This window comes from Belonocnema kinseyi, chromosome 9 (genome assembly GCF_010883055.1).
Source record: "Belonocnema kinseyi isolate 2016_QV_RU_SX_M_011 chromosome 9, B_treatae_v1, whole genome shotgun sequence".
In the NCBI taxonomy this organism is placed as follows: domain Eukaryota; kingdom Metazoa; phylum Arthropoda; class Insecta; order Hymenoptera; family Cynipidae; genus Belonocnema; species Belonocnema kinseyi.
Window position 1 is genome coordinate 84,434,436 of NC_046665.1, and position 15,335 is coordinate 84,449,770.

A 15,335-nucleotide genomic window follows, 5' to 3' on the forward strand; every position below is an offset into this window, starting at 1 on the left:
ATTGAATAATGTAATTCTGACCAGTTGTAAAGTTCATTGATTGATTCTTTAATTGAGAGTATTGAAAATGTTAACCTGGATTTATATTTTTGGAACTTAATCTAAATCTTTGAACTCTATAATTTATGAAAGTCAAAAATTCTGAATTTTGCAGTTTAAATTCATTAAACTTGAAAAGTGTTAGGTGTTTATACGTGTAAATTACTTAACAATTCCATAGAACATTTTTTTAGTTGAAAAATTTTTAACTTCAATTTTAAAAGGTAAAAATTCAAGAATTCCACTTTGAATGCTTTAGTTTGTTGTTTATTTTTTATTACTTGTACTTTTATTGACCGGGAAAAATATTTGCGAACCGGGCAAAAACCGGGAATTTTGATTTTTGATTCAAAAAGTCACCCTGCTTGGAATCTTTGCAATGTTCTCTAAAATACTTCAAATTAAAAGCTTCTGAAAATGCCTAAGAATTGTTTTAAATACCATACAATCTTAAAAATTCCTTCAAATTATTGAAATCTATTACAAATTTCTCGGATTCTTTATAAATATTCTGAAATATTTTAAGATAATTAAAAAATGTACTGAGTCAAATAGGGTACAAATAGTGACCAAATCTTGAAAGTAATTCGCGCATTTTGTAATTCTTGAAAGTTTCCAACTAGAAAGTATATCATTTTTAATTTGTTTAGAATAATGAAACTTTAAAGGTTCACAATATTTCTCGCAGAATTTAAAATTCTGCGATTTGGAATGGTGAAAATGACAGTGATTTTTTGATTTTTTAAATCACATCTTTTAACAAAAAAATCTATCCAGTCGTCTTAAATATTCCATGATGCTACACAATGTGATACTTGGTAATAATATATTTATCGTCTTTAAAATGTCTATAATTTTAATTTAAAATTATAGTTTTTTATGCGCAATCCTATAACAGTTCAATCTTTGAGACCCTGAAACTAAAGTTTTTTCTTAAATTAATTTTTAGATTAATTTTTGGAGGTTGCGAATTTTAAATTTCTCATTATAGTCAGTTGTGAATTTAATAATTTGAGATATAAATATAAAGCAATTTCGAATTGAAAAGCTTGAAAATGTTCAAATTAAAAAAATGAAATATTATAGCAATATTGTTTTGTATTCTTTATTTTAATTTTTAAATTTAAATCTAAGATCTTAAAATTGTCCAATTGTAAGATAAGAATTTAAGCAAATAAATAATTTCAAATTGGAAAATATTTGATTCAAAAATTTCTAGAATGAAAAAGAATTCTAAAGGAAGATTTAAATTTTAAAATTGGAGTTTAAAATTTTTAAAAATGAAAATTAAACTATCTAAAATTGATACACAATAAATGGATAATTTCGGTAATTTTAAATGGTAACAATTTTAGAGTTCTGCATTTTCACGATGAACACTAAATTTTTCCTTTCATAGGTTTTAATTTTGTAATTTATATTGAATTGGTTAAATTTTTGAGAGTATAATTAGAAATATAAAAATTATTAATTCTTAAGCGATTTAAATTTACTTCTAATAATTGAAATTTTAAAGAGTTTGAATATAACAAAACTTTAATATCACAATTTTTGGAGAATAACATGTTTTTCAGTTTCAAACGAAGTTGGTATTCTTTTAAGTTTTAACGTTCCGGAGTAGACTTTTTTCATTTTTAACGTTTCCCATTTAAAATTACTACTCGTATTTATTTTGAAAGTTTTTTTTAGAATAATTTTATTCAAATAATTTTTTCATTTAAAAAAATGTGTCTAATCAGTTTTAATTTAAACTTATAATTTTATTATATAATAGCAATTTAAAATTCTAAAAATTCAGAAGCTTTTGACTGAAAGATTCAATTTAATTTTCAATATTAAATTGTCAAATTTTAATCGGTTTGAATTTAAAATTATTCAAATTCAAAAGTTTTGAATTTTTAATTATTTAATTTTAAACGTTTTTAATAATAAAGAATACAATTCCTATGAATTTTAAATAAGGCATTTTCGAAAATTCAAATCTTAAAATATTCCATTTTTTGACATTGTCCTATTTTCGAAATTTAAATCTAAAATCAGGCTAGTTTCGTGATTCTTTAATTCAAATTCAAATTGTTTAATGCATAGAGTTTTTACTTGGAAATTAAAAAAATTCAACTTCTTTTTCTAATTAAATTGTCCAAAATCGTTCGTGTATTTTTTTCCAATTTTAGACGCTTGCAATTCGAAATTTTAATTATTAATCATTGTTTCAAAAATATTTAAAACTTTGAAAACCTGAAAATCTCCTTAATTTTTTCACGAAACCCTTGCAATTTTAATTATTCTTTTTTTATTTTATTTTAACAAAGTAATTTTATCGAAATGCGAAGAGTAATTTAAATCTTTTAGCCTATTATGAAAGAAACATCTTGTTTGGAAAAAATCTTGCTGCTAAAAATTTTTTTATTCGTCAAGATATAATTTATCTTTTGTCTATTACAGAATAAGTAAAGATATATCAAGGCAATTTTTGTTGAGGTGTTCAACTTATAAATTATAAGAATTATTAGTCTAAAATTTCGATGTTAATTTAGTTTCAGAATTAGAATAAGCCATGTTCATACAACGGATTTTTCGAGGGGTTGACCACTCGGTTTTTGAGTGTGCAACAGATTTCAAAAGGTTACAACATATTTGTAAAAATTTCAAAATATTTGAAATATCTTGAACATTTCATCAAGATTTCACGGACGTTAACGATTTAAAAAAGGCGCGCAGGCCAGATTTCAATAATAATTTCAAAGCAATTTCACAAACATTCTAAAACTTTAAAGATTTAAAGGATTTCAATGATTTGAAAAGGGGTACACACCAGATTTCAAAGATTTCAAAAATTTGAAACGATTTCAAGTGGTTTTAAAACATTTTAGAAGATTTCGAAGTATTTTAAATAATTCAATGGCTTCAACGAATACAAAATATTTTCCAAACAAAGATTCAAGAAAGATTTTATAAACCTTTCAAAAAATTTCACAAAGATTTCAAGGATTTCAAATATTAAAAAAAGTCGTGTACACTAGATTAAAAAGTTCTCACAAAAATTCCCCAAAGATTTCGAACATTTCACAAAGATTCTAAAACTTACAAAAGAGTTTAAAGATTTTAAAAAGGGTATATCAAACCACATTTCTAAGATTTCAAAACATTAAAAATATTTTAAACAATTTCAAAATTGTTTATGAGATATCAAAAGATTTCACTATCGTTTGTAATAATTTAAATAATTCCAACGAATTCACAAATATTTCACAAAGATTTCGAACATTTCGCTAAGATTTCGAATATTGCACAAAGATTTTTAAACCTTCAAAGATTTCATAAAACATTCATAAAGTTTCAAAACAATACGAGAATATCAAAGATTTTAATAAGGGTGCAGTACACCAGATTTCAAAGATTTCAAACCATTTCAAAGATTTTAAACGATTTAAAAATGTTTGACAAGATTTCCAACGATTATAAAAGATTTCTCAAATATTTTAAAGAATTCTTAAGGATTTCAAAAAAATTCAAGAATTTCAAAGATTCCAACAAGGGTACAGTAAACCAGATTTCAAAGATTTCAAAACATTTAAAAGATTTTCAATGATTTCAAAAGGTTTCAACAACTTTGAGAAGATTTGAAAAGATTGAAATAATTTCAACAAATATTTAAAATATTCCAGTGATTTTAAACAATTACAACAAATTTCATAAAAATTTCACAAGTATTTCAAATATTCCAGTGATTTCAAATGAATATCAAAGACTTAGAGAAGATTTCACAATTTCTTTAAAGAATTCATAAGGATTTCAAAGGATTTCAAAAATTTCAAAGCATTTCAAAGATTTTAAGCGATTTCAAAAGATTTCAACACATTTGAGAAGATATCAAAAGACTTCAATGATTTTAAACAAACACAAAAGATTTTGAAAACAAAGATTAAAGAAAGAGTTCACAAAGATTTCAATGATTTCAAAGACATTACAAAGATTTTAAAATATTCTTAAAGGTTTCACAAAGACGACTCATGTTCGCAAAAAAATTAAGAATTTGTTTATTTACGATTCGGCTTTCTTTAGACATTTTTGGCCAATAAAAAATGAAATCGCACATTTTTTACATCTATGTCAAACGTTTATTTAATTGTTTTATGTAAAAAAGGAGACCTGGAAAATTTTGATTTCTTGACCTGGAAAACCTGGAAAAGAGCTTGAATTTTGTTCCTAAGAATCGCTAGACACCCTGTTTAATAATGGATTTTTAAATTGCAAAAAGGTTTGCTGATAATTATCGACTTCCAAAATTGCTAATATATGTGAAAAAAACGTTGGGGTTCGCAAAGAGAGTTAATTTTGTTATAAAACGGGATAAATCATGAATATTCACTGGGAAAACCGAGAGAAAGCCAGGAGACGAAAATTAAAAAAATTGTGGCCACCCTGATCGGGTACAATAGGAGATATAAATACTGCTCTGTGAAGCCTGTAATAACAAAATAATAAAATTTGCAGATTCTAGAATGTTTGGCGAAGCAGAAAAAAGAGCTATCGGATGAATGCCACCGACAGCTGTTTAAGGTTCGAAAACAGGAATTCGAAGACAGTTCTAGCGACTTTGCTTTATTAAACATTTGCCATTCGATGGTGACACTATTTTGTCACAAGGTGGATCGCTCGCAGGCATTAGATTGTTTGAAGAGGAATAAAGATGAGCCGTCATTTGACGAAAGGTGTAAAAATTTCGTTATTCAGAGGATGATTGAGCAGAATCAGGATTATCGTTTCAACACTGCGTTGCAGAGTTCTTGTTCTTTGGATATCGATAAACATTGCAAGGAGGTAAAATTTTTTTAAACGAAATATTTAGTCAATGAAGCTTGATATATTTGCAAATTAGGATTTAAAAAATTGGATATTGAAATTTGTGTGTGTGTGTGTGTGTAGGTCTTGAAAAATGAACCAATGGATAGGGAACTCGAGGGAAAAGTTATAAGGTGTCTGAAGATTAAATTTAGAGAATCAAAACTTACGATTAAATGCGAACATCAAATGGCCAACGTTCTTCGAGAAGCTGCCTTGAATTATCATCTGAATCCCCTGTTGGCTACTTTATGTGCACACGAGGTAATTAATTTTGCAATTAAGAAATACATTTTCATTCTGTCTAATTATTTATTAAACTTTATTCTCTTAAATTTCCTAAAATCAAAGATTTTTACCAAATTTTATCCTCCCTCTTCTTTTTTTGCAACGTTTCGTTTCTTTTTTTTTCAGTCATAAGCATAAATTTAAGACAATGGTAAAGAAGATGCTCTGAAAGTGATTCTTTTTGCCGATACCAATTTCAAAATATTTCCTAAAAGATTTATTTTGTTATTTTTTATTATTTATGTACATTTTTTATTTATGTACATTTGAAGTACATCTTCGACAGCGAAGAAATGGCTAACAATTTAATCGAGAAACTAAACTCGGAAAATAAATTAAATCTATGGTTGCAAATCAAAAATATTTGTATATAGAAGACAGGCTTTAGCGGTCAAAATGCTTTAAAAACAGGGAAAATGAGAAAATATTTAATTCAAATTTAAACGCTTCTGATCCCTAATATTTCCAGTAAAAAATATGCAATTTAAACTAGATTTATGAATCTTTAACCGACAAAATTTTTTTTTTAAAAAGTAATTCGACTTTTAATCGTGTAGTTGAATTTTCACACTAAAAAATTAATTTTAAATTAAAAATATAATAGTTTTGATTAAATTTAAATCACAAGCAGTTGAATTCAATCAGAAAAAGATTATTGTTGTACAAAATAGTTGAATTTTTAACAAAAAAGTAATTTTCCAACCACAGAGTTGACTCTTCTACCAAATTATTACATTTTTAAGCCAAACAGAGGAATTTTCTAAAAAGGAAGTCAAATTTTTCAACCCAAAAATGTGCATTTTCTAGAAAATAGTTAAATTTTATACCAAAGAGATCAATACTCGACCAAGAAAGATTTTTCCGGAAAAAAAATGTAATCCAAATTGTTCAATTTGCAACCTAAAAAAAATTTTTTACAAAGCAGTCAAATTTTCACCTAGAAAATACGAATTTTCAACTGTAAAGGGAATTTAGCACCAAATATTTGAATTTTGAACCAAATAGTTGCATTTTTTATTGAAAGGAATTAAATTTATGCCAAAAAAGATAAATTTTCAAACCAAATAGACAAATTTTGTAGAAAAGTTCAATCAGCCGTAAATTATAAATTTAAATAAAAAAAATTAATTTTCAACCAAGTACTGGAATTTTTTACTAAAATATTTAAATTCAAAATTCATAATGCGAATTTTCGACAATAAAGTAGAATTTTCAACTAAATAATTAAATACTAATGAAAAATGATGACTTCTCAACTAAAAATATAATACTAGACTATTCATTTGAAAATAGTTGCATGTTTTCTTGGAAATTTTTGTTTTTGTAGAAAATCTATTTTTTGGTTAGAAACCAAGTATTTTGTTGAAAATTTGTCGTTTTTTTTTGTTAAATTTTTAAATTTTTTATTCAATTTTTTCTACGAAATATAAACTATTACATTTTTTATTCGAGCATCAGACCGGCAATATGAAGGGCCTGTGCTCATATCCCAGCGGAGTTAGAGAGCATTTTTTTCATAATTTAAAAAACAGTCAATATTTTAATAATATTGATTTATACCAATAGAGAAACAAAATTAACATCTGAAATTATTAACAAGCTATTAAATTTTTCGTTAACATCTTATTTTAGAGTTAGAAATTCAACTCATTTGTTGAAAGTTGAACTACATTCTCAAAAAAAAATTATTTGTTGAAGATTCATAATTATAGTTGGAAATTCGTTTGTTTGTTTGTCAAAAAGTAATTTTTCTTAAACTGAAAATTTCACTATTTTGTTAGCAATTCATATTCTCGTTTTGAAAATTCAACTTTTTTATAGATACTTCGTTTTTTGGCTTGATATTAAATTATTTGATACAAAATAAAATTATTTGGTACAAATTAAACTGTCTTGTAGAAAATTCGTTTTTTTTGTATTAAAAATTAATTCTCTTGAATGCAAATTTATCTGCTCCATTTTTTATGAACAATTGATCTTCTACAGTTTAAAAATTCAACTATTTTGTTTGAGAATTTCAGAAATGAAAAATATAAACTAACAATTAAATTCAATTTTGGCTAACATCACATCCATCGTTCAAACTATTTAGTTGAAAATTTATGTAATTTGATAAAAATTCTTTTTTGAGAGAAAATCAAACCTTTTTTTAATCAAAAGTTAACAGCTTTCTTAAAAATTTGTTTTTTATCTGAAAGATTCATAATTTTATTTGAAAATTCGCTTTTTATTTTGGTTGAAAAGTATTTTTTTACTGCAAATTTACCTTTTTTATGGAAAATTCAACTGATTGGTTATAAATTAATTTTTTGGTTTTAAAGTCATATTCTCGGGATGAAAATTTAACTGTTGTTTTTATTAAAAATTAATTCTCCTCGATGAAAAATTAATTACTTCATTTTTGGTTTAAAATTGATCTCTTTTAATTTAAAAATTCGTCCTTTTTTGCTAGAAAATTGGTATTCTTTGTTAATAATTCAACTATTTGGTTAAAAATCTATGTCTTTCGTTGAAAATTCAAACGTTTTTATGAAATTGTTTTTCTTCATTGACTGAAAATTTTTTCATAATCGTGTAATTTTGTTCGCAATAGTATTAAAATAGTGTCAACGCTTTAAAAAAGTGTCAAATAATTTCAATAATATTTTGAGTCCGAGGCATGGTATTGAAAAAAGTTTAAAAAAATACTAAAAAAAAATTGATGAGAATAAGGAATCAAAATCTATCTATGTACTGATAAAAATACATTTTAAGAATTTTAAACCTGTTATCTAGATCTTGTTTTTGATTTATTTTTATGAGTAGACTTTTCAAAGCTAGAGAAAAATGGCTAAAGAATCAATTACAGCACTTTCGTTCAGTATTTATAAAATACCCATATGATATAAAAGTTTTTAATGATAAATTAAGTCCGCTTTTATTCCCCCTTTTCGAAAAAAAATCCCCATTTTTGACTTCAAACTGAAATACTGAACCACTTTAATGTCTGGTTGTCTGAAAAATGTTTTTTTTTTGTAGATTGAAACAATCTGTCGGTCAGATGACAACGAGCCTGGTGCAGTTGAAGAATGTTTGAAAAAGGAGTTTAATGCAAATAATAAACCAATGAGAGAAGAGTGCCGAATACAAATAGCTGATCTGATAGAGGAAGCTAAAGCTGATATTCACGTCGATCCTCTTTTGCAGACTGCCTGTTCTGTGGACGTTAGCAAATACTGTAGTGACATTCCACAAGGAGCAGGAAGACGTGAGTTTTAATTTAGGATTGTTAACTTTTAAAGTTTATATTTTCAGGCCTCATAGTCACTATGGGGATCAAAATAGGGTAAAAAAGGTGCATTTTTTACAATTAAAAGGTACAATTTTAAAAAAAAATCTGGTATCATATAGAAGTTTATTGGCAGTCATTTTTCTGTGTGTTTTTTTTTAAATTAATAGTAAATAAATAAAAAGTCCTGGAATTTTATTCCATTTATAAAACATTCTGTTAAAAATTTTGAAAGATTAAGATTCTGATTTTTGAATATTAATTGTCAGTAAGAACTGAGGGAGTTTTGAAAATAAAGTTTTACGGCCACCTTGAAATAATATTCTTGTTAATAATTTGTATGTATGGAAAAAAGGTTCTTTTAAAAATTATTTCTTGTGTGTATTGGGAATGGTGGTCGACCATTTCGCCACCTGATGTCAGCACATTTTGAAGCCTTAGAGTTGGACTGGTTTTTATGAAAATTCTATTATATTTTTCATAAATTCATTTTATATATATTGGAAATAATTTAGAAACGAAAAAATATAAGTAATAAATTACTCGAATAAAATGTGGACTAACGTCGTCGCGTTCATTGTTGAAAGTATTTAGTTATAAATTGAGCTAATTTATTCAGAGTTCGCCTTTTTTGGTTGAAAATTAATCTTTTTGGTTGAAATTCAATTATTTTGTAGCAAATTCAGTTTCGGCTAAAAAATTAAAAAATGTGGCAAAAAATGTATGTATTTTGTTGAAAATTCATAGTTTTTTTGGATAAAATCGATTTTTTAAAATTAAATTCAAGTATTTTTTATTTTAAATTTAAATATCAATTAATAAATTTATCGTTGAAAATTCATGTTTTTAGTTTAAAAATTAAACTTCTTGGTTGAAAGCAGAACTACTTAAAGGTTTATTTTTTCCCTGAAGAATCATAATTTTAGTTGAAATGTTTGTTGTTCAAAAGTAATTTTTTAACTGAAAATGTACAAAATTAAAACTATTTTGTCATCAAAAATAAATAGTTATAGAATGAATTCCCATCTTAAACGGTGAGAAAAAAACACATTTTTATCAAATAGGTTTAAAAAAAACAATTATTTCACTATTTCATGTAAATTTCAATGCATTGTAAGCTTAAATAAACCTTAATAAATGTATGTAGCGAACAATTTTATCCAGAGTATGCAAAGAATACGAATAATAGACGATAGGAATTGAAATACAAATTCTAACCTAATTGTTAGATCCGATTTTAAATAGTAAATATTTCATATATAAATTATTAAAAGTTTAAATTGAGTTCATTTTTGCTTCAAAATAAGTCCATTTAAGTTTATAATCTTTTGAAAGTCACAATAAATAGTACAATAATGATTGTTTTTTTTTCATTCAAAAATATATTTCTGTCAAAAAATGTGTTTTTCATCGTATTAAATGTAAATTCCATAAAAAAAACCCTTTGTTTCTGATACATACTTATTTTTATTACCCAATAAATACTTTGAACTCCGCAAAAAAATGTTTAAAACAGTTTCATGCACAATTTAAATTGCATCTTTAAAATCGTATCTATTCTTTCTAGTTCGGATTTTTGTCACCAGGTGGCACATCGCAGTTTAACCATTCCCAATATTTTTGTATATTTTTATTTGTCTGTTTCTATTTGATTTTATTTTCTTTTTTTCAGTTGCTTTTACCGGAAGATTATATTTTTCTTAAAAAATGGTATTATTTTATTCAAACTTCAAAAATATCATAAAAAGTTGAAAATTCAACTGAAATCTTTCTGGGTTGAAAATCCGTTCTTTTTGTCGGAATTAAACTCTTTTTTTATTTAAAATTAAAATATTTTTTGTTTAAATATTTATTATTACGTTATTCACTAAAAATTCATCTTCTTCGATTAAAAATTGGATTATTTGATTGAAAATTGAAGGACTTTGTTAAAAAAAAAAACATTTTTTTTAAATTTATCATTTTAGTTAAAAATGTATCTCCTTGGATGAGAATTAATTTCTTTTTTGTTTAAAATTTATTTTATTGATTGAAAATTTAAGTCGTCCAGTTGAAGATTCATCATTTTAGTTGAAAACTTATCTCTTTGGTTGAAAGTTAAACTATTTAATTATTTTTTTGAAAATTTTAATTTTTATTCGACTATTTTTTTCTTTTTAGTTTTAAAATAGCTTTTATCAATTTTATCTATTTTGGTTAAACATGCAAATATTTAGTTAAAATTTCAACTTTTTGGTTAAAAATTCACCTATTTGTTGAAAACGATATGGGGGGGGGGGGGGAAGTATCAAATATGTATTAAATTTTTCGTCGAAAATTTATCTTTTTGTTGAAAATTCAAGTTTCTTCTAAAAAATCCATATTTTTTGGCTTGAAAATTTAACTATTTGATTGAAAATGTCACTGTTTTGGATCAAGTTTAATATTTTGAACTAGATTTGTCCATTTGGTTGAATATTCATCTTTGTAGGTTGCAAATTCAACTGTGTTTGGTTTAAAGTTAAACTATTTTTTTGAAAATTCGTCCTTTTTTGCTTAAAAGTTTAAGTATTCATTTGTCAATTTAAGTGCTGACTTAAAAATTAATTTTATTATGTTTGAAAAAAATACGAGTGTTTTTGGTTGATGTTTGATATTTTTGTTTGAAAAATGGATTGCATATTTGGTTGAAAATTCATCTTTGCAGATAGAAAATTCAACTATATTTGGTTAAAAACTCAACTATTTTGTTTAAAATTTAATTTTTTCGTTTCAAATTCAAATATTTTGGCAAAAAGTAATTTTTTTTTTGTTCGAAAATTAGTTCTTTTGGACTGAAATTTTATATTCTACGATAGAGAAGCCATCTTTTTTAGTTGAACTAAATAAATACATTTGAAATTTAAGCCTTTTAATCTGAAATTGTAATGTTTTATTCCGGTTATAAAAGATCCTATTTTAAAAATGTTACAAAATTAATATATTCATCTTTGAATATTAATGCACAGGGAAAAGAAAAATTGGCCAGGGAAATTGTTGGTAAACAAAATTTTTTAATCTATTCTTTTGACTGAAAATATGGTACTATAGGGACTATATATTGAAAATAGGTGACTTTAGGGACCACATACCGGTTTGTGAGGTCTGTATTTTATATTAAGCAGAAAAGTGTGTGCTTTGTCTAAACATGCAACATTTCCATAATTTTTTCAGATATAATGTGCCTGCAGAATGTTCTGCAAGATCGCAAGAAATCTCTACAGCCAGATTGTTATAAGATGCTGAATACGAGAATCGAAATGTTTAAAAATGCTGCAAAGGTATATGACCAAAAAAAATATTGGAATTGAAATAGCAGGTTGTCCAGAGACCTTGAAAACCTCAAATTCTTCTTGAATTTTGGTTTTAAACTTTGAAAAACTGGAAATATCTTTGAATTTCTCATAATGACCTTGAATTTGAATTATAATAATAATTCTGAAGATTTAAGAATATTTCAAAATATTTAAAAGCTTTTATAACATTTAAAAGAATTATGCAGACTTCAAAAAGAGTTCATGGAGTTTAAAGACTTGATGATGATTCGAGTATTTGAAAAAGGCGTGTAGACAAGATTTCAAATATTTTCCAAATATTTAAAATATTTCACAAATATTTTAAAACTTTTAAAAGATTAAAAAAATTTTAATATATTTTAAACGATTTCAAAATTTTCGAGAAAGATTTCAAGATATTTCAAGAAGATTTCAACTATTTTAATGATTTTAAATGAATGCAAAAGATTCCGGAAAGATTTCATAAATATTTCAAAGTTCATAAGGATTTCAAAAGATTTCAAGAATTTAAAAAAATTCTAAAAGGGTACATTACACCAGATTAAAACAATTTCAAAAGGTTTCAATAAATTTTACATTTCAAAAGATTTCAATGATTTCAAACGAATACAAAAGATTGCAAAAATACTTCAAAGCTTTCATACAAATTTCAAATAATTTCAAAATTACAAAAGATTTGATAAAGGTATCATCAAAATTTCATAGAAATGCCAAAAGAATATAAAATATTTCAAAATATTTCGAAAATATGAAATAATTTCACTTTTTTTTAATATTTCACAAATATTTCAAGGATTTCGAGGATTTTACAAAAAAAAATTAAAGTTTTCAACAAGTTGAAAAATTTTTAAACTTTCAGAAAATTTCAAAGATTTAAAAGAGGATACAAATTTTAAAGTTTTTAAATAATTTTAAACGTTTTAGAATATTTCAAAAGATTTCAGGAAGATTTAAACTATTTTAATGATTTAAAAAGAATATACAAAAAATATCGGAAAGATTTCATAAATATTTTAAAAAGTTCATAAGGATTTCAAAAGATTTCAAGAATTTAAAAAATTTCAAAAAGGTTATATTACACCAGATTTTAAAGACTTTAAACAATTTCGAAAGGTTTCAATCAATTTTAAATTTCGAAAGATTGCAATGATTTCAAACAAACACATAAGAGTGCACAAATATTTCAAAATTTTAAAGGGTTTCAAATGTTCTAATGATAAATATTTCAAATTAAACGATTTTATAAAGGGTACACCAGACCAGATTTAAAAGATTTCAAAAAATTTCGAAGATATGAAATAATTTCACTTTTTTTTAATATTTCACAAATATTTCAAGGATTTCGAGGATTTTACAAAAAAAAATTAAAGTTTTCAACAAGTTGAAAAATTTTTAAACTTTCAGAAAATTTCAATGATTTAAAATGAATACAAAACATTTCCGAAAGAATTCACAAATATTTCAGATAATCCATGAGGGTTTCAAAAGATTTAGAGAATTCAATTTTTTCTTAAGGATATCAAAGTTTTCAGAACATTTTAAAAGTCTTAAACAATTTTAAAAGATTTCAAGAAATTTGAAAAGATTTCAAGCGAACCCAAAAGTTTTCAAAAAAAAAGATTAAAGAAAGATTTCAAAGATCTCATAAAGATTTCAAAATATTGCACAGAAATTTCGAGTTTTCACAAAGATTAAAAAATTTCAAGGATTTCAAAGACTTTACAAAGATTAAAAAATATTCCCAAAGATTTCATAAAGACGACTTAAGTTCGCAAAAAAATTAAGAATTTATGATTCTGCTTTCTTTCGAAATTTTTTCCAATAAAAAATTGAAGTGTTTCATCTTTTACATGTATAACAACTGGTTATTTGATTATTTAATGTAAAAAAAAAGAAGATTGGGAATAACTTGATTTCTTGACCTGGGAATCCTGGAAAAAACCTTGAATTTTGTACCTAGGCATCGCTGGACATCCTGAATATGTATTTAATTTTTCGTTTGAAAATAAATCTAAAGGAAAAAATTTTTTCTAGCTGGTAGCGCCAAACTCGATTGAAGAACTGTACGAGTCAGTAAATCGTTCACCAGCTCGAAGTTATTTTATGTTTGTCGCTTCAATAGGTATGATAATGATATTCGTGACCGGTCTCTTTTGTGGGCGATTCACCCGAAGGACGATGGCAATGGTGATGAAGAATAAGTGATGGAGGGTTTTTGCCTTTCACAAAGAAACCGATGTATAAAGAAGACTTTTTCAGCTAATTTGCTTGCTGAAGAAAAACAAACAAGCAATGATCTTATCTCAGTGACGAGTGAATTTTGAATTTTTTTGTTTTAAGTGATTGTTCTTGCGGTCAAAAGCGCGACCTGTACAAATTTTAGAATTTTAGCATTTTTCGTAATCTCTGGCCCTAGTCAAATGGCACAATTTTGTAAGTTTTTAAGCAGCAAAGTCTAATTGTTTTTTGGCAAGTCTCTAGAATGCTCATTCTTTGGAATGTTTTTAATAATTAGTGATGTAAGGTTAGAGGCGAATTGGGGATTGTTAATTGTATAGAAGATTGTGAATCGTTGAAGCGCGCCTGGAAAGAAATTTCCAAGTATGAACTTGGGATTTATCAGTACGGGATGATGAATGCATAATCAAATTCAGAATGTGATTATATGTAAAAATGTATGAAAATCTATTTATATTGTCAAAATAATAGAATGCATGTTTGTCAAACACAAAGTGCGATACGCGAAAAGATTGTACCTAATCTAATTACTGTTTTTATGAAGAAATCTTTTCTAGTACCAATTTCAACTTGTAAGGTTTTTACTATTTTATTATTATGCTCTTGAAATTCCCTTTGGATTAATATTTAAAAGATCTTGTCTTTTTCTTTAAAAAAAAATTCAAATAGAAGCGTTTAACATTGAATGCTTTGAGATTAAAACTGAGTGTAAATGGTTTAATTTTTATTATTTAAATCGTTTAAACAATATAATTGTAACATGAAAGTTACCGCATGGAAAAATGTGATGGGAATATCTGTCAAAGATTTTCTATAATTTTTTGTTCAACTATAGAAAATTATTAGAGGGAAATCGTTAAAAAAATCAGTATATTCACAATGATATAATGAAAGTTAAATGGTATAAGAGTATTTTTTATAAAAAGTTTCAGTTTAAATATTATGACTTTTTTTGCACCATCAATTTTGTAAATCAAGATTTCCGAGTTATTTTTTTTTTCACGATAAAATTTATTTCTAAAGATCTCTAAACATTATTGATGAATGAGCGAATTTTTATTTTAAATGATTTTTTAATTTTGGGGAATAACACTTTTCACACTTTTATAGAGATGAACAAAATTAAATTATGGACAAAATCTTAGAATATATTAAGCATACACTCTTTTAATACTGGTAAAAAAATTGTCGTTGTCGGTACCAACAAAATCACCGGTTCCGGAAATCAACAAAATGAACGGCACCGACAACAACATTTTAGGGAGAAATTTAAATGATTTATGTTTTATTTTAACAAATGGAGTTTCATTTTCGAAGATTTCATTTTTTTAAAAGAAAACTGA

At 25.1% G+C, this 15,335-nt stretch overlaps 1 protein-coding gene across 1 annotated transcript in view; it reads left to right on the top strand.

The window, feature by feature from the left end:
* The window catches only part of LOC117179618 (Golgi apparatus protein 1), a 38,142-nt gene extending 23,584 nt beyond the window's left edge, over positions 1–14,558 (top strand). The window contains exons 9-13 of the mRNA XM_033371612.1: positions 4,537–4,863; positions 4,969–5,148; positions 8,191–8,419; positions 11,633–11,739; positions 13,789–14,558. Of these exons, the coding sequence (XP_033227503.1) occupies positions 4,537–4,863; positions 4,969–5,148; positions 8,191–8,419; positions 11,633–11,739; positions 13,789–13,959 (1,014 nt within the window). The 3' untranslated portion in view covers positions 13,960–14,558. The remainder of the gene's footprint in view (positions 1–4,536; positions 4,864–4,968; positions 5,149–8,190; positions 8,420–11,632; positions 11,740–13,788) is intronic.
* The last annotated feature ends 777 nt before the right edge of the window (positions 14,559–15,335 follow it).